General features: G+C 45.6%; 2 protein-coding genes across 4 annotated transcripts; one reads left to right on the forward strand and one right to left on the reverse strand.

Annotated features, from left to right (window-relative positions):
* Nucleotides 1-3,038: 3,038 nt before the first annotated feature.
* On the reverse strand, nucleotides 3,039-10,901 carry MTO1 (mitochondrial tRNA translation optimization 1). 3 transcript variants are annotated; one of them, XM_051613914.1, is made up of 12 exons: nucleotides 10,643-10,901; nucleotides 10,243-10,442; nucleotides 9,357-9,474; nucleotides 8,440-8,729; nucleotides 7,138-7,250; nucleotides 6,807-6,997; nucleotides 6,422-6,552; nucleotides 5,753-5,957; nucleotides 5,500-5,671; nucleotides 4,693-4,811; nucleotides 4,055-4,212; nucleotides 3,039-3,875 (listed from the first exon to the last, which is right to left on the reverse strand). In XM_051613914.1, the coding sequence occupies exons 1-12, from the start codon at nucleotides 10,863-10,865 to the stop codon at nucleotides 3,648-3,650; spliced, it is 2,148 nt and encodes a 715-aa protein (XP_051469874.1). In that variant the 5' UTR covers nucleotides 10,866-10,901; the 3' UTR covers nucleotides 3,039-3,647. The 3 variants fall into 3 exon arrangements, with proteins under 3 accessions (XP_051469874.1, XP_051469875.1, XP_051469876.1); XM_051613915.1 differs by having other exon boundaries at nucleotides 9,357-9,443; nucleotides 10,630-10,901; XM_051613916.1 differs by having other exon boundaries at nucleotides 10,630-10,808.
* Nucleotides 10,902-11,202: 301 nt separating this feature from the next.
* Nucleotides 11,203-17,420, forward strand: CGAS (cyclic GMP-AMP synthase). Its single transcript, XM_051613918.1, has 5 exons — nucleotides 11,203-11,879; nucleotides 12,789-13,011; nucleotides 13,766-14,011; nucleotides 15,514-15,616; nucleotides 16,717-17,420. Exons 1-5 carry the CDS (start codon nucleotides 11,334-11,336, stop codon nucleotides 17,057-17,059), a joined length of 1,461 nt encoding a protein of 486 aa, XP_051469878.1. The 5' UTR covers nucleotides 11,203-11,333; the 3' UTR covers nucleotides 17,060-17,420.
* Nucleotides 17,421-18,421: the final 1,001 nt, after the last annotated feature.

The raw sequence follows: 18,421 nt of genomic DNA on the forward strand, positions 1-18,421 counted from the left end.
AAACCTGGGGGTTAATATGCTATTTTTTGTGTTATATAGTCACTGGAAATAAACAAAGCCAGCTTGCCCCTACCTCAGGGCCCTATGCGCCCTGCTGGCAGCAGACACAGTCACTTTTTCCCTTTCAGCCCAGTAAAATCTGGATTATTTAACATAAATGGGAAGATCCACAGCAGAGCATGTTTCCCCATCCCAGGTCCCTGTTCTGCAGGGCTCACTGCAGCTGCCTGGCGAGGCAGCTGACTCCAAACCTGCACACCCATGGGAACACAAGACCACCTTCCTTTCCTGGAGGGATTTTATTGCAGGTAGGCCTGAAATTTAAAAAAAAGTTTCAGATTCTGCTTAACTGCAGTCACGTGGACACATCTTAAGCAAAACTCCTCGTTCTTTTCTTTGATAGATGTGCATATGCACATATATCACACATATAGCATACAACTACGTGTACATTGTAGATCTTTTATTAATTTGTGTGTGTGTATATATAAGGTGCCTACTTTCTCTTTACTTACTGCAGCTTCCAGACTTGCAAAAAAACCTGCAGTTCCTGTTTGGAAGTTGGATTCTAAACTAATTCTATAGTAAATAGAATGAAAAAACTCACAAGTGACAAAATATTTAGTTATTATTTATTATTTCTATATAATATTTAATATCATTATTAAATATGTAGTTATTATTAAATAGTTAATATTTAGTTTTCTAAGTTGGGCTGTGGTTCTACTAACAGGGCATGGATATTTTGGAGAAAGAGATGTAGGCTCATTTGGTGTTAAGAGTTGTTTCTGTGTAAAACAAGCCCTTAAATAGCCTTTCCCAGAGGAAAAAAAAAAAAAAAAAAAGAGTAGTTAGGTGTAATCATAGGTTTGCTCCTACTTGACTGTTACTTCTAGTAGTAATAACTAACATCATGTAGTCTGCTGCTAATGTGCTTTTATGAATGGCAGTTCCCTAATTCTTTGGAGAAGCCCGGGGGATGTCCATGTATGCACAGGGACCAGGGAAAGGAAGAGCAACACTGAACAAGAGCTCTGCTCTGTTGCAGTCACTTCCTTGCAGGGGCAAATCCTGTGACTCATTTCTGGGTTCAAATCCCTGGGACTTCCACACTTGTCTCCACACACAGCTGAGATCACAGCTTCTGACATGACTGCTCTGCTCCTGGTACAGCTCATGCCCAATACCCACCACCCTCAGCCAGCCCTGCTCTGTGGCTGTGTCACTGCTGCCCGGCCAAAGTCCCATGAGGTGCCATGGGACAAGGACAAAACCTCACTGAAGCAGCCAGCTCAGCAGTACCAGCCACAGCACTGACTCAAAAAATCCTGTCTGCTTGTTACTAAAGCCACCATCTGGTCATACACGGCAATTTTCATGTTAAGCCACATAAAACTGCAACCAAGGAGACTAGTCACAAGCCTGTTGCCAGCTCCCCTCTCTTCCTGCTGCCTTATGCTGTGCAGAATGAGCTCATTCCCCACCTGGCTCCGTGCCTGCTCTTCAATTAACCACATCAAGCTCTAAATCATTCGGAACAAGAACAGTGTGTGCTAATCAGTCCCCAGCAGTGGCTGTGCCTCTTGGGGCTTGTGCTGGGAGCTGCAGCTGATGCTTGACATGAAGGCCTTCACTTCTCACTTCATCCGCCCCCCATCTCCACTGTGGCATTGGCCTTGGCTGAACCCTGTTCCTTCCAGGGTGCTCGTGGTGGCTCTGCAGACCTGCTCCCGCAGCAGGGAGATGCTGACTCTGTAGAGACACATACAGGGAAGCTGAGGACAAGGGCATGTACTTATGCCAAGTTTTCCATTCTAGCAGACGGACATCATTAACCCACATATGTGAACAGAGGACACCCTGTCTTAACAAGAAGCTCACCAGTGGCCAAAGACCCACTTCACGCTGAAACAGAGAGTAGTTGTTACAAAGTATCTGCTGGAAAGCAATGCATCCACACACTTCTGGCTTCTATTTTCCACCCTTTCTGACTATTAGACCACAGCTGTGCATTAATAAATTGCTAAAAGCAAGAAAAGCAAAAGCCCAGTCCTCCTGCTTTTGCTTTGATACTGGTGCAGCCCAACTCAGTGCAACCACCCTTTGATTAACACTGGTGTGTGTGAGCCCAGGTCTTTGTAGCACAGAAATAAATTCAACACAGAAAGCTATTTGCTTTTGTAGCAGAGTGCAAGGGGCTTGCCTTTCAAGACACACATTACTTGAAGTGAGGTTTTCCTGTCAAATTATTGAACTAGACAATTCTTGAACAAGACCTAGGAAATGCAGTTTTGAGATTACACAATCTGTTTAGAAGAGAGAGGATTAAGGTGTCAATAGGGCTTCCTTCCTAGTCTGTAAAAACTACACCTAAGTTTTTACAGACATAGGTGCATCAAAACCAAACACAACACAAAGCTAATGCAGTGAAGAAACCACAAAACTTCCTTCCTCTGAAGCTGCATTGCTTTGAACTTGGAATAGGTAGTAAGACAAGTGATTGGGGGCTGCTTTGCAACTTCAAGAGCACCATACCTGGACCCTCCGTTCCACTGCAGAAAGTGTAGGTGCCTTCCTTACACTAAACTTAAGATTTACAAGGTTGAAATAATTCTTTGAGCCAACAAAGCTGAAAGAAAAGTAGGCCACGGACCTAAAGGGGCAGATACACATTAGCTTTTCTGAGCCATTCTGACATGAACTGACCCACAGATCATGTCTGAAGGGGTTCCATACAAGCCAATGGCTGGTGACAAGACACTCTCAGGCAGGCAGATGATGCCTCACAGAAAGCTGAAAGCTCTGCACTTCCTCCTGCTGCATGACAGGGTCTCTGTCAACAAAAAGGATTTTCTCTGACTCCTTTCTCCAGACAGGAGACCTGACACGGTCCTCACCTTCCCTGGTGCCCCGGCCCAGACAGAGCCTCGCTCCAGCTGCCTTCACCCACTTTGTAGCAAATCTCACCCAAACTCACCTGCATGAATTATGGCTCAGTGAATTGCCAAGGCCCTACTGAAAACTAAGTGACAACCAAGTTCATCAGGAAGCTTCAAGACGAGCTTTATTTATTTTAAAGGAGAAAAAACCCAAACCAACCAGGATACAGTGTTTACATCCCATGGGTCTCCTACATAAAAGTTTAAGTATTCTGTGTGGCACACAATTTCATAGCCAAGGTCTCCTGCTGGTTGACATCACACCAAACCACCAGACTGTGTGTAGTCACTGCACAGCTATGAACACAAGTACTAAAGTCAATGGTACAACCTTTCCAGCTGAAATCCTCACGTGCTGCCATGGGTTCAGCACGGTAACATTTCTTATTCGTTTCAGAAGAGCAAAACACTGTCCTTTCCAAGATGTTTTAGAACAGTTTTTGACTATCTGACATCTTCCAAATGAGTGGAATTTTAAAAGCAATTCCCCTGTCTTTTCATTTGGATTGGCAAAACCACAGGCTGTATTTAGGCCTCCTGAGCATTTACTTAAGGCTTGTACATTCATCACCTTTGTTCTACTCAATGACACTGCCATGGGACACAACTAGAACTGCTTTGGATCCAACCAGCATCACTTGTATCTGTGAAGAGGCTGGTGAGCACAGGTGATCTTGCCACTTTCTCTCTCAGGAGGAGTACACTTCTCTACAAAGGCGTTTTCACAAAGGTACTCTCTGGTTCATCTTCAGAAAGCTCTGCTGAAATCAGTCTTTGGGAAGTCGCCTTCTCTGAGCACATTTTCCCTGGTAAATACTTGCCAGTCTGAGGTAAAGCCTTTAGCTTCTCTGTCTTCTGGTGATTGGTTTTCACAAATCTGAGGAGGTTCACAACAGCAGCTGGTGTAATTCCAGGGATGCGACTGACTGCACCGATCTGCGTGTGGCAACAGGAGCAAGTTAAACAAGCACAAGTCTCTACATTGCAGCTAGTGAGAAGCGAGATAAAAACTTGTGGGTATTGCTTTCCCTAATTCTCCTCACCCTCCCTGTCCCTTGGGAAGACACAGAAGGGTTTTCATTGCTGCTCATCCTTGCTGTAACCTGGTATCTTACCGTCTGGGGACGATTAGAGTCCAGTTTCTCCCGCACCTCTGCGGAGAGTGATGCATCAATGGCAAAGTAATCCAGGTCCTCTGGCAGTTGGAGGGCTTCATCACGACGTACTTCTTCTATTTCCTGCTGCTGATTGACTACACACCACTCATAGGCCGCTGTGACGGAAGATCAGGGAAACAAGAAGACCAGATACAGATGTGCACGTGAAACAGGTCACGTGCAAAAATCCTTTGAAGCAGAATGAGCAAATCCACTAAGATGGTCAGAAGCTCCTAAGGAAGCTTCCAGCCTCACAGACTGAAGAGCCCAATTCACATAATTACTTTGGAAGAAGTCATATTCTTTGTTACAGGAAATAAGATACACAGGTTGGTTTTTCCTCTCATCTGGGAAAGGATGGGCTACTCGACAGAGCAGTAAGGAGGAAAAACCCAGGAGAGAGCATGATCTCACTTTACAAAGTGTAACACAGGTGCTCACACAGAGCTGTGGCCTATAGTAAAAGGTGCCTGCTCTGACAATAGTATTTCACTAAGCAGCAACGTGAAAAACACTGGGATGAATGGATTGGCTCTCCCCTGACTGAGCAAAACATATGCAAAACCCACTAAGAGATCATAACTCTTGTACTCTACCTTCTATTTTCAGTCTTTCTGCCAGTTCTCTCCATTGAGCAAACTTTCCCAGGGCCTCTGGGACAGCCCTTCCCAGAACCTCCATGTTGGCCTCTGGATATTGAAGGATGTCAAAGGCACTGTGGAGAGTAAGTTTTTACAATAGGAAGGAATCACTTGCATAAGGCAGATTTACAGCTGTTCCCAGCTAAAAAATGTAAAACTCTCAGCATAAGCCGGACCAACTGCAGAGCCAAGCTCACCTCCCTACCATCTCCTCTCAATGTACACAAAAGCAGTTCAGCTCTTTAGGAGGGGCTCTTTAGGAAAAATGAACAGCCAGATAGAAGGCAGAAGGAAAAGGCATCAAGGGGAGCCTTGCACACAGACTGAGTCAGACAGACCTTAGTAACTGATTAAAAACAACAGAAAAGATAAAGTGAGGTAAAGGATGGGTAAGGGAAGCGAAGGCCTCTGTGTACAAGAACAGCTGCCACCTGACGCTGCTTTATCAAGCTTTCAGTAAAACTGCACCCCACTGGAAAACTGTGACCACTTGGTGACACTCTCAGTAAGGATGGCAAGAAGTCACTGGGCCAGTGGAGCATTCCTATGCTTTGGGAGACTATGTCAGCATCAGGAGACATGGCAAAACACCAACGTCACACTTACTCTATAGGCAAACATCAGATGTCTGTCCCCTGAAGGTGATAAAGCTGGAATCTTGGTGTACTGACAGCTCCAGGAGGATGGACAAATGGTGTGAAACCACTAGTCAGATGGGCTAAAGAGTAGGTCAGACCAGAAAGCTCCAGTTCTAAACTTTACCTGACAGGTGACCTTCGACTGCTACTGATGGGAACTTCTGGTATTAACTGGGACCATTTGGATATGCTGAACTGGAGGGATTTTAGTGTTGCAATCCCATCCTCCAAAGCAGTTCTCATCTGAACTGCTTGGTCGTATCGCTGCTGTGACACACACCCAGCTTCTTCAAAACCTGCAGAGATGGATAGCATATGAGACAATGGTCTACAACCAGGCAGGGCTGCTCGCTGCAAGAGCCACTGTAATAAAATACCTCTGTGGGTGAGCCTGGCATCAGCATTATCAGGCCGCAGGGACATGCGGAACTCCACGCGGCTGGTGAACATCCGGTAGGGCTCAGTGGTGCCCAGCGTGGTAAGGTCATCGATCAGGACACCAACGTAGCCTTCAGTGCGACTGACAATGAAAGGGGGCTTGCCATGAACACGCAGGCAAGCATTGATGCCAGCAATCACACCCTAGGGAGACAGGAAACAAAACACACTTATCAGTCTCTTCGTGGCTACAACAGCAGCACATCTGCCTCCAAAGACTTGTGTGTCAAAATGTACCTTAGAAAATGCAATAGCAATAGGCTGTGCCAGTAACGTAGGCAGTTTTAACCTGTGATACTAACAGTGTCTGAAAGGCTTCCTGGCCCCTGCTGACAAGACTAGAGACAATTTCCACATGTTCTCAGTTACATCCACTGCACAGTCTTCATGGTGAAACATTTGAGTGCTTCCAATTACTTTTGTTACAGCAATCTCAGTAACAGCAACTGTAGACGCTACAACTAAGAACAGCAAGTCTGGAGATGAGGTGAGCAACAAAGGTAATAACATCTCATTAGCACAGGACGGGCCTGGCAAGACTGTGTATCAAAAACAAATGCCAAGACAACACCCCTTCCTGAGTGCTGAGCATACACAGAGTCACCCACCTGAGCTGCAGCTTCTTCATAGCCTGTAGTGCCATTTATCTGGCCTGCAAAGAAGAGGCACTGAACGAGACGAGACTCCAGAGAAGCAGTCAGCTGACGGGGATCTAAAAAATCATACTGCACACCATAGCCTGTGACAGACAACAAGACAGGTCTTATGGGAGGGATCTGGATGGTCCCTGTTTATCATCAAAGGCAATCAGTGGAGCAGAATGACTTAGCTTTTCAATTTCTATTTACAATTTAAAAGAATCCAAGGAAAAGTTCCTTTTTTTAAAGTAAGTACAAATTACTTTTGTTTCATGTTTCCTTTGTTTTGCTAATTGCTTTTTATTAACCGGTAACCAATCCAATTAATAGATTTAAAACTATCCACCCCCCTCACCTGGCTGTAACATCTTGGCTTTTTCCAAACCTGGGATGGATTTGATCACCTGCTCCTGGAGCTCAGGTGGCAGTGTCATTGACATGCCTTGGGGATAAATGACATTGGACTCCAAGCCTTCAGGCTCCAGCCACACCTGGTGTTCTCGGTTTGGGAAGCGCAGAACCTTTGATTCAAGAGAGGGACAGTACCTGCAACAGTAAATAAAGAGCCATGAGCACCACCTGACGCGAAGAAATAACTTTCTGGAAGCAAAGCAGGGGAGATCCACATTTCCAGACAGACTGTCAGCTTATGCCATTGAAAGCCTTGCATGATGCCACATACTTACCGTGGGCCCCTTGTTGTCTCCCTGATATGGCTGTTCAGGTGGAGGTTATCATGGATAATTTGCTGGGCTTTCAGGGTAGTGTGGGTCAGGTAACATGACAGCTGATCTTCTGGCTGGAAGAGGCCAAAGCTCACTTTAAGTTAACTGAGTCACAAAACTTTTCCTCTTACTGAACAATTCTGTTTGAGGATCTCTGAGAACTTTTCCATGACAGTTGGCTGTCATAGCTACTGTACAGACAGAACACAAGCAATTAGAGAGCTTGAGCAACATGCCCAAAACCAGACCAAGAACAGAATTTGCAAGTCCAGAATTCAAGTCCATACAATGTGTTCCTAGTTACAAGACGATATTCCTATTAAACCAACACATTGTATCACAGTATTCACATTAATCGCAGGAATTCAAAGCTCTGAAGGTAAGGGTTGACTCTGCAGCTAACAGCCAATTAAAGAGTTTGGTGAATTAAAAAAAAAAAAAAAAAAAAGAAGAGAACTCTTAAACCCCTGCAATTAACATAGAAAATTCAAGGTTTGGAAAAAAGACAACTCACCATGTAAAGTACTTAACTGATTTTTCTGAAAAAGTCAATAGAGACACATGCAAAATAGTAATAATGTTGCACCTCAACTCCTTAAAATCTTGTGTACACTACCAGGGCATTCAAGGAACATTACTTTCACCCACATTCCAATTATAATAGGTGATTGCAATTCCTTTACGCTCTGGTGCAAATTAGTTCTGTGCTGTTAACTACACCGTGTAAGAACGCCATCCATTTTCCAAGATTTTATTTGGAAAATTGAGTTTCTTCTGCTTTTAAGTTACTGTTTAACATGCCACCTCTGTGCTCTGTGGATAACTCCATCCTCTCTCCTTCCTAGTCAACATTATTAATGGTATCTAATTTAAACATTTAAATCTTTAGAGCTAGGATAACAAGCAAGACATCATAAATCTCCACAATACAGGTCTAATACTGCAGGTGTATTTTGTAAAACACCCATGTAACCAACACATGAAGACTACTGCTAACAACATTGTATTTCACACAATCTGACTGTAACAGTAAAGAAAGTTTAGTTCTCAAGTTGAGAAAAGGGAGGAGAAAGGCACTTTTTTTCAAAAGAAAACAAGAAATGTCTCCCTCTGCACTAAGAGTTGTCAGAAAGAAAGCACCTCCAGTATGACTCCAGCCCAGCTCCCTTTCCTGGCCATCATCTCCCTGGCTGACTCTGAGCAGGACATTCCCAGAACTGCTCCCCACCTGGCTCTATAAGCACTTGATGTCTGCTACCCTACCTTGATCCACACAGACTCGCTCAGGAAGCTGAAGGGCACTGGAGGGTTGTCAGCTGCACGTTCCTCCAGACCACTGAAGTCAATCGTGTCTTTGGCAAGGCGGGGGGGTGTGCCAGTCTTCAGCCTGCCCACAGCAAACCCCAGTCTCTCCAGAGTCTGAGCCAGCCCAATGGCTGGCTGGTCCCCTAGCCTCCCAGCTGGGTGCCTCTCCAGCCCAATGAGGACCATGCCCCTTAGAAACGTTCCGGTGGTCAGGATCACACTCCCAGCATGTACTGTGCTCCCATCCCCTGTAACAGCAAGTTTTCAGAGATGCACAAATTTTAGTGCTGACAAAGCCCTGGTATTCTGGTGTTTCTAAAACCAGACTGTCACTGCTTACTGAGGGTTTGTCCATCTTTTATTATTTAACCAAATTTGCATTTCAGTAATAAAAGCATTAACAGTAATAACTGCAGTAAGCAGCACATTGCTATATTTTTCTTATTCCTAAGCATATTACCCCTTACAAAGAAAACCCACTCCTGAGAAAAACTCCTATCCAGGCCTTTATTTCAGAAAGTTTGTTTACTAGAACAGCAAGGGTTAATTAAGCACCAGTCTGCTAGTAATAGGACACCACCGCCCTGTAATGTTGTTGGTAGCATAGGCCATTTACCATGTAAAATCTCAAAATGCAGCAGGGAATTCAGTTTCACTAGCCTGCAGAAAATTGAACTTAGGTAACCTCCCAGTATCCTATCAATCCACGTATGTTTTTCATTGCATTACAAATATTAACCTAGTTTATTTAATTCACACTTGTCCTAAATCACCTCTACTGGCTAATTCAACTTCCACACTGATGAATCAGAAATGTTCACCCCAAAGGCTGCATTTAGTGCAGAATAACTGCAGGTGTTTATGGAGCTACGTACCCAGAACAACTCCTGTGACTCGGCATTTCCCAGGATGGTCTGGTTCTGGCTCTGTCAAGAGAAGATCCTCCACAGACGCCTCATGAACTGTCAACAGTGGTGTGTTAAGGATTTCTTTCTGTCATGAAAGGAGTTATTGCAAAAATCTAGGAAGTCTGAGACATATGAGCAGTCCCAAACCCTGCTGACTACCAAAGCATCTACCACCCTCCTCCCTTCTCCACTCTTACCTGGCTGACACGTGTTTAATATACTATCCTGACCTACCAAGTAGAACTGTTCATTCATAGATAAAGACTTTAAACTCAAAAGCACCTATTTGGTCATGACACCTGACCTGTATATAAAATGCTAGAGAATTTTTTAAAACTATGCTGAGCTTCAGCCACTTACACTGCATTAAAGTACCAAACAGAAAGGCATCTAGGTTTGCCAGGAAAATATTAAAAACCAAAACACTCCCCCCATCGCCCCCTGTAGCCTAGTCCAATACTTCAGATTTGAGTAATTCATTCTAATACTCCAGCCTACAGACATACACAACGAAATCCTTGGAAGAAAACACACGTTTTTAAGCTAGCTGGTCTCTTTAGGCATAGCTGCCATTTTTATCAGACTCTCTATGTAGATACCCCTCCCTACACATAGTTCATTATCCTGAACAGGGCAATCTCGGGGCCACTCGCACTCCCGTTCCCAGGCTGATGCTCTCCCACCCCGCTGGGCCTCGGCTGGGGGAAGGTGCCCGCTGCCACCGGGCGCTGCGGGCAGGGCAGCCGGGAGTGGGCTGCTCCGCCTCCCTGCAGGCGGCCTTCCCGCCGCTCGGAACACCGACACCTCCGTCCCGCCTCCGTGCAGCCGCACCGCCCGGCTGCGGCCCCCTCACCTGCATGTTCTCCCTGTAGAGGCCGCGGTCGATCTGGGCGCGGAGGCCCCAGACGGCCGGGCCCTTGCAGCGGTTCAGCACTTTGTAGTGCACGCCGGAGCGGTCGCAGACGCGGCCGCACAGCCCGTCCAGGGCGTCCACCTCTCGCATGAGATGCCCCTTCCCGATGCCGCCGAAGGAGGGGTTGCAGGACATCTCCCCTAGGGCAGGGGCACACGGACAACGCTCAGCACCGTCGCCCGCAGCTCCCGGCTTCGCGCCGCTCCCCCGACCCGGGCGACCCGAGGCGCAGGCCGGGCCCAGCAGCGGGAGGCCAGGCCGGCTCCTCGCGGTAAACCCTTCCCGCTCCGCCCCCGGCCAAGCCCGGCCGCCACCCGGCCCGCTCACCCCCCGGCGGTACCGATGGTGCCGATCTTGTGCGTGAGCAGCAGCGTGCGGGCGCCGCCGCGAGCGGCCGCCGCCGCCGCCTCCGCCCCCGCATGGCCGCCACCGATCACCACCACCTCGTAGCGCGGGGCCGCCGCTGCCCCGGCCTCGCTGCCCGCCCGGCGGTGCCTGGGGCGCGGCACCGGGGGCGGCACCGGGGGCAGCGCCAGGCGCCCTAGGCGGCCGCGGAGCAACATGGCGGCGGCGGGAGGGGCGGAGCTGCTGCTCCCGAGGAGCGGCCGCCGAGGGGCCGGGAGTTCCCCCGCCCCGCTCCGTGAGAGGCGGCCCCGGAGGGCGGTGCCTGCTGCCTCGGGCCGGGCCCGCGGCGACGGGCGGCTGGCTGGGCTCGCGTTGATCCTGCCGGGAGGTGGAGCCATCCGAGAGCGGGAAAACCCGCCCCGCGGTTGGGGAAAGGTGGGCGGCCGCGCCCCGAGATGGCCCGGACCAGCCCACCTGCGGCTTTGGGAAGTTTCCCGCGCTCCAGCTGCCGGGCAGAGCCGGGCAAAGCAGGAGAGCGCGGGCAACTTGCCCCCCCCGTCCGGCGGGGGTTTCGTTTCCTTGGCGGAGACGCGCCGCCCGTTAAGAGGAACTCGTCCGAGCCGAGAGGCGGGAAACTTCCTCCCGCGCGCTCTCTGACCTGAGAGTGCCAGGAAGGAGCGAAGACGATGGACGGCGCCGGCAGCGGAGGGGAGCGGGGCCGGCGGGGCAGGCGGGCTGCCGCCCCGCGGGGCCGGGGCGCGGGGAGGGGCGCAGCCCGCAGCTCCTCGCGGGCCCACGGCCCGGGCTGCGCCGCGACGCCCCGGGCGCCGCAGAGGGATGGATCCACCGCCCGGCGAGGCCGCCCAGCGCGGCGATCCTCCGCCGTGCGGAGCCTGCCAGCGGGCCCGGCAGCGGGCGGCGGCAAAGAGGGACCCCCCGCTGCTCGGAGCCGGGCACCGGCCGCCAGAGCCCCCGCGGCGCGGAGGCGAGCGGCGGTGCCCGACGGGGCGCTCTCCGCCCCCGCGTCTGCCCGGAGTTCTTCGGTGGCCGCGGGCGCCCTGCGCCTCCGGGAGGTGTTGTCGCAGCTCACCCTGGATCGGCAGGACGTGTCCGAGGCGTCGCGGCTGGTGAACCAGGTGATCTCGCACCTGATCCAGGCTATCCGCAGCAGGGAAGGCAGCTTCAGCTCCCTCGAGCGCCTGGGCGCCGGCAGCTACTACGAGCACGTCAAGGTGGGTGCGGGGGGAGCCGTGCGGGAGCTGCCGACGGCCCGCTCGGGGGGCAGGGGCTGGGCCCGGTGCGCAGAGCAGCGCAGCGGCGGGAGAGCAGGGCGGTGCGGGCGCAGGGCGCGGCGGGAGGCCCGGACGAGCCGGCTTCGCGCCGCTCCTGCCGCTCCAGAATCGCTGTGAGCGGGCCCTGGGCGGCGAGGAAGGAGTTTACGGATTGCCACGTTAGTTAGCAACAACAATAAAACAGCTCACTCGGCGAAAGATGCGCGTGTGTGCATCTGGTAGCAGAGGCTGCCGGAACAGGGCTGGCTGTAAAGCCGCCGCAGCCCCGGCCTTGGCACAGCACGCAGGGAAGCCCAGAGCAACCGGAGGACACGCCAGGTATAAACTGCACGAAAGGCTCCTTGCCAGTTTTACTTTATAGTTTTAGTTTATAAGTTCTCGTTTGATTCTTTGTTTGTTTTCAAGGAGCAGCATAAATAGTAATGACTTTTTTTGCTGGTTCCAGCTCAATCTGAAGTGAAGTCAAACACGGGGACACTTTTTTTTTTTTTTAAAACTAGTTTCAGACATAAGAGTGCACTTACTCTTTTCCTTGTAGCTGACTTCTGTGTGCAAAAGGATGACTAGGATCAGCTTTTATGCATTACTCTACACAGCTGAAAAATCCCAGAAGTCTCTTAAAAATTTAATGAGCTGGGAAGCTGGGAGATGAACGGCTATCAGTAAATTGCTTCTGTACTCAAATGCACTTTGATCTTGTAATACAAACCCACAGAAATAAGCTCATATTTCACAACACACAGGAGAAATACACCAAGGCATTTGTAGATAAAACCCCAATTGGTATAAAATCCTTAAAATAATAAAACTTAGCTTGCACATTGACTGTTGTATTGTTATACTTTGCAGATATCTGAACCAAATGAGTTTGACATCATGCTTGTAATGCCTGTTGCAAGACTTCAGCTGGAGGAATGTGATGACACTGGAGCCTATTATTTTCTAACATTCAAAAGAAATCCAAAAGAAAAGCATTTGTTGAAGTTTTTAGATGAAGATGGCAAATTATCAGCCTTCAAAATGCTTCAAGCTCTAAGAGAAATTATTAAACGAGAAGTAAAAACCATTACAAGTAGGTATTGAGAGAACAGACTTCACCTAAGAGTGCTAAAGACCCAGTAACATCACACACATGCGTTGCTCTGTTGTTAGTAAAATGTCATTTTTTCCTCCCCAGTCAGTTGTCTCTTCATGGCAATGTAGCTGTAACTGCAACCCCTCCTGTCCCCGCTATCTTAAGTTTGGTCTTGTGTGAAGAATCACCACAGATACATCAGAGCTACTCAGATTCTGTCATTAACCCGCAGCTCCACTAAGCAATCCTCTTTCCATATGAAAATAATATTGAGGGTTCTGTCACATGCTTGGTACTTCCTACGTGACCTATGTATTTTTAATCCCCCTGCCATATACAAAGAGCCATTTGCTGAACTGTAGAAGAAGGAAGAGCTTTCTTTTATATATTGCCTAATATTTTATATTGATCTATATAGAAAACATGTATTTCTCTAAAGCCTTCAAAAACATTGTGGCCAAATCTTTTCAATCTGTTTTCAATAGTGAAAAAGTTCACTGGAAAACACAACTGTGCTTCTGCTTCTGTAGACATAGTAAATCAAGCAAACACAGCCAAAGAGCTTTTCTTACTTTATATAACTCCTCAACAGGCCACCTTAATGTTTTACTTAAAATCTGTATCTTGTAGGATAAAGAGCCAGTGACAGAACCCAGGTATGCCATTGGATTTGTTGTAAACTCCTCTTAAGTAAAAAACATTCTTTAAAAAAAAGCTTCTTCTAATATATAAATTTCTTTTTTGTTACTAGATGTGGAAGTAACTGTGAAAAGGAAAAAGGCTGGAAGCCCTGCAATAACTCTTCTGATCAAAAATCCTCCAGCAGAAATATCAGTGGACATCATCTTGACTTTGGAAGTTCAGCAGAGCTGGCCACCCAGCACACAGGATGGCCTCAAAATTGAACAATGGCTGGGAAGAAAAGTCAGGGGAGAGTTCAGAAATAAATCACTTTATTTAGTAGCCAAACAAAACAAAAGAGAAAAGGTTCTAAGAGGTACCTCAAATAGAATACATCTAAGTTATGAAATATCTTCTCTACAACTCGATCACTTACAAGTGCTATAAGAAGGGTTTGACTCTGTTCAGTGTTCAGCCTTTGAGGTACAGATCTTTATCTTATCCTGGATATGTGTACATCAAAGACAAGCAAAACTACTCTTTAAAACATCAGATTTGTGACACTGCTTGTCCTGTACTGAAATCTAAAGACAAAACTGCTCTGCCAGGCTGTACACTAACCATTCCTAAGAGCATTACATTAGATCTACTAAGTCGGACACGTGGATATGGACCTTTCCTGTGCTAGTGCTGTACTTAGCAACATCCACTCCTTTGTTTTGTAAGACAAAAAAAGTAATTTAAAAAGGCAGGGAACATGCTTGTATGTGGGACCGTATATACAAGTTACATACTTCTACAGGAAGAAAACTCTGTACTTTTCTAGCAAGATACATTATTTCTTACTGAGTTTTGGTACAGCTACATTTTTTCCTCCAGATCACTCACACCAAGCTTACCTGAGCTGGGAGAAACATCCTGAATTGTCATTGCATTATGACAACTGATGATTTCACAAAAACAGTTTAGGCTATCTGGTATTTTTTTTTCTTTTTTAGATTAGCATGCTCATCTTAAAGACACTAAAGAAATAATGAGTTTTCTACTGTTCTGTCTCCTTCTGTGAAAATTAAATGCGAAGAGTAATGAACCAAACAGGCAAGGGAAACAGTATAACTTATGCAAGGAAGACAAAAATTATTGCTGCTGTTTAAAAACGGGGTTGAGCTAGGTTCATTATTCTTTCCAGAAACATTACCAACCTAAGACAAATTCACAAGCCTATTACTTACACAAAGAAATTAAAACTATAATGAAGATTTTTTTATTTTTTTTTAGAATGGTCATGCAGTAAGGTTAATAATACAGAACAGAAATTCAAAGGTAGTAGATTTCTATGAGTAGCGTAATTCTCTAAATCACATTCAACAAATGCAGTAATGTTCAGAATTAAGCTATAATTTTAAATCCAAACATCCTTAAGACTAGTTAAAGCATCCAATTAACTATGTCCTGGAAGAAGGTAGATTTAGGTTAGACATTAGAAAGAACTCTTAAGAGTGGTAAGACACTGGAACAGGTTCCCCATGGAGGTTGTGGAAGCCCCCTCCTTGGAAGTGTTCAAGGCCAGGTTGGATGGGGCCTGGAGCAACCTGGTCTAGTGGGAGGTGTCCCTGCCACAACAGGAGGTTGGAACTAGGTGATCTTTAAGGTCCCTTCCAACCCAAAAGAGTCTATGATTCTATATTAACAACATTGCAGTTGTCTTTGTGTGGAGTAGCTGGGGAATTAGCTAGTTGTAATCACTGAGTTTTGTTTTTTAAGTCCAAAGAAATTGCTGCTATTTAAAATTAAGTCAGTTATGAAGTGTCTTTTCTGTTTACAGACGCTGGTACTTATTGCTGTGTAACAGTTTAACAATCTTGTACCCAACCTCAGGAAACACCTGGCGACTCTCTTTCTCACATATTGAGAAGGCCATGATGAACAACCACGGCAGCTCAAAGACGTGTTGTGAAGCTGATGGACCAAAGTGCTGTAGGTTAGTATTTCATTTGAATGTTTTACTTGAAGCCTGTGGGACCCAGGTTAGCACTATCTGGCACTGTTTCAGTTTTAAATGTAAGAATTTTATCTCAGACTTACTCACAATAAGGAGCAAGAATAAGGCTTTTAAGCATCATTGTTCTGCAGCAGTACATTGCAGGTCCATGCTGAACATCTGCCTTGCACTTCCTCAGTGAGAAGTGGAAACAAATTACATTGCAGGTTTACACTGCAGACTTGCCTTAGAAAGCATAAAGATGCAACTTGTTAAATAATCATTCCCAAATTCAGTCCTGTTTTGAAGAACCAGCTTAAAAAAACCTGATGACTCAGCTTTCTGAGCTTTGGGAGCAAAATTACACTCATACCAAGGCAATTTCTAAAGATGGTGAGAACAGAACTGCTAAATGGGATCAGGATGAATACATCTGATTTTTCACTCCAATAAAACTGGTTTCCACATTTCTTCAAAGAGAAAGAAAAGCCACAGGAGATGCAGAACCTCCTTCATGGCAAACCAACTTCTTAGTTTATTATCTCTCAAACTGAATCAAGAAAGCCACAAGAGAACGAATACATAATTCTTTAAGTATTATCAGACATGCTATACCTCCCCCTAGCAGCGTAGTAAACTGTGTGTATATATATGTATACATATATGTCTATGCATCTTCCCCTTGTGGTGTGCCACAGGAAGGTAGTGACATTTCTTTCAGTGTAAATCCAAGCCAAAAGGGCAGCCTTAAAGAGTGCTCCAAGTTCACATCACACTGGCAGGATCTGCTGCTGGGACACGCTGCTGACCAACCATGTATTGCTGTGGCTACCAGTGAAAGTGGTGCATGCACACAAACTATTGCTTAAAGCAGAAATCCTTTGTTGCTAGTATTTGACTTCATCTGCCCTGTTTCAAGGATTATCAAGCCTATTGCTGCACTTCTTTTCAGATTTTCTTCAGAACATTACTGAAACCATTACTCTATAAAGAATAAGAACATTTTAATTGCTTAATGAATGATGTATATTCAAATATCTAAAATACATATGTAGTACTGACTGTAGAAAGTGCCTAATACATTCTTATTTATTTAACAGGAAAGGCTGTCTTAAGCTTCTGAAGTATCTTCTAGAGAAACTTAAAATGAAACACACAAAAGAGTTGGACAAAATCTGTTCATATCATGTCAAAACTGCCTTCTTCCACTCATGTGTCTTATGGCCAAATGACACAGACTGGTGCTTGGGAGACTTGGATCATTGCTTTCAGAAATACCTGGGATATTTTCTGGATTGCCTGGAAAACTCTCATCTGCCACACTTTTTTATTCCCCAATACAACTTACTCAGCTCAGAAGATAAAGTCAGCAGTAATTTCCTTTCAAGACAAATAAAACATCAATTGAACAACAGATTCCCAATATTTCAGGAGTTACTGTAAACATTTATAATAACTATCTATCCATGTAGAAATGCATATGCAAAACCAGAAGTCCTGCACCCTGAGGTGCAAGAATATTTTAAATTACTTCTCAGTAATATGACAAAAAATTACAATCAGGAACACTTAAAGAGAAAATGGCATATTTCAGTCATGCTGATTAGCTATAACCATTAAAAGAAACAGGATGTTTTATGTAATACTTATCTTCCCTATACAAAATGCAGATGTCACCTGCAAGTATCTTCAAGATATAATAAGAATGTATAGAATTTGCTGCAGGTAATTTGCTACGTGTAACTTCTATGAGTCCAAATGTACAGACATCATTTGTTTAAAATTAAAGAACCTCTCCAGATCAGTATGATGGATGAAGACCTTTTGCAAGAGGATAATGACCAGCAGCAGTGAATGGAGAGAGGTGTCAAAACAATATGAAGTTCCTCAAGTAACTTCTATTTTCTGAGCCTTCAGAGTTGCATTGGAAATAATCACTGGACTTTGGAAGGGAAGTGATCACTGTTCTAGTGTGCTGCAACAAAGTTACTGTGTCAATGAACATTTGTGTGATGAATCTTGTAGAAAGATATGTGTCTATATTCAACCCCTATCAAGGGAGAAGAGTCTCCCCGTGAAAGGTTATCAAATCTGACATTCCTGCAGTCGGAATTCAGCTCAATTTTTCTTATTTATTTCCTATTACTAGGAAGGTGATGGTGCACATGATAAATACACAGCATTTGGAAACTGCTGTGCTGCAGTAAATACTGTCAGACGTATGTCTGTAAGAAGCCAGGGGAAGTTTTACATTTACTCATATGACACATGAGTAAACACAAGTTCAGACCAAGCATCAAATGAAGAAGGAATAGCTCTTTCCCATGCATCTTCCTAAGAGTGAAAACATACCCATTACCATTAGCAGTCTTTGTGACAGAAGCTGATGTCCTGGTTTGACAAATGTATTTTTTCTTCATGGTTTTCAAAACATTGCTCTAGTAAACTGGTTTTCTTCCTTAGGTTAGAGAAATTATGACAAGAGTAGAAGCTGTTTGTTTTTATTTTTCAGTCAGCCACAAACACATACTTCTTGTTATACTTTCCTCCATTAGTAAGAAATTCAGATTTCTCTCAAAAAAACCTTGAGACTCGAGTCTAAAGAAAAATTACTTTCAGTGTTAAGTTTTAAAATAATAATTAAAAAAAACCCTTGTTTCAGCAAACATCAGTTACTGCAACCAGACCAGTTCTTAAATAACTAAGTTATCCTTGGAAATACTTCTGCATGCCACTGGCAGATGCAGCAAATCAATGCAAAAGTACAGTATTTTGAAACCATCCTGACAAACATTGCTTCACTAA

The sequence above is a fragment of the Apus apus genome, chromosome 3 (assembly GCF_020740795.1).
Source record: "Apus apus isolate bApuApu2 chromosome 3, bApuApu2.pri.cur, whole genome shotgun sequence".
NCBI classification, from domain to species: domain Eukaryota; kingdom Metazoa; phylum Chordata; class Aves; order Apodiformes; family Apodidae; genus Apus; species Apus apus.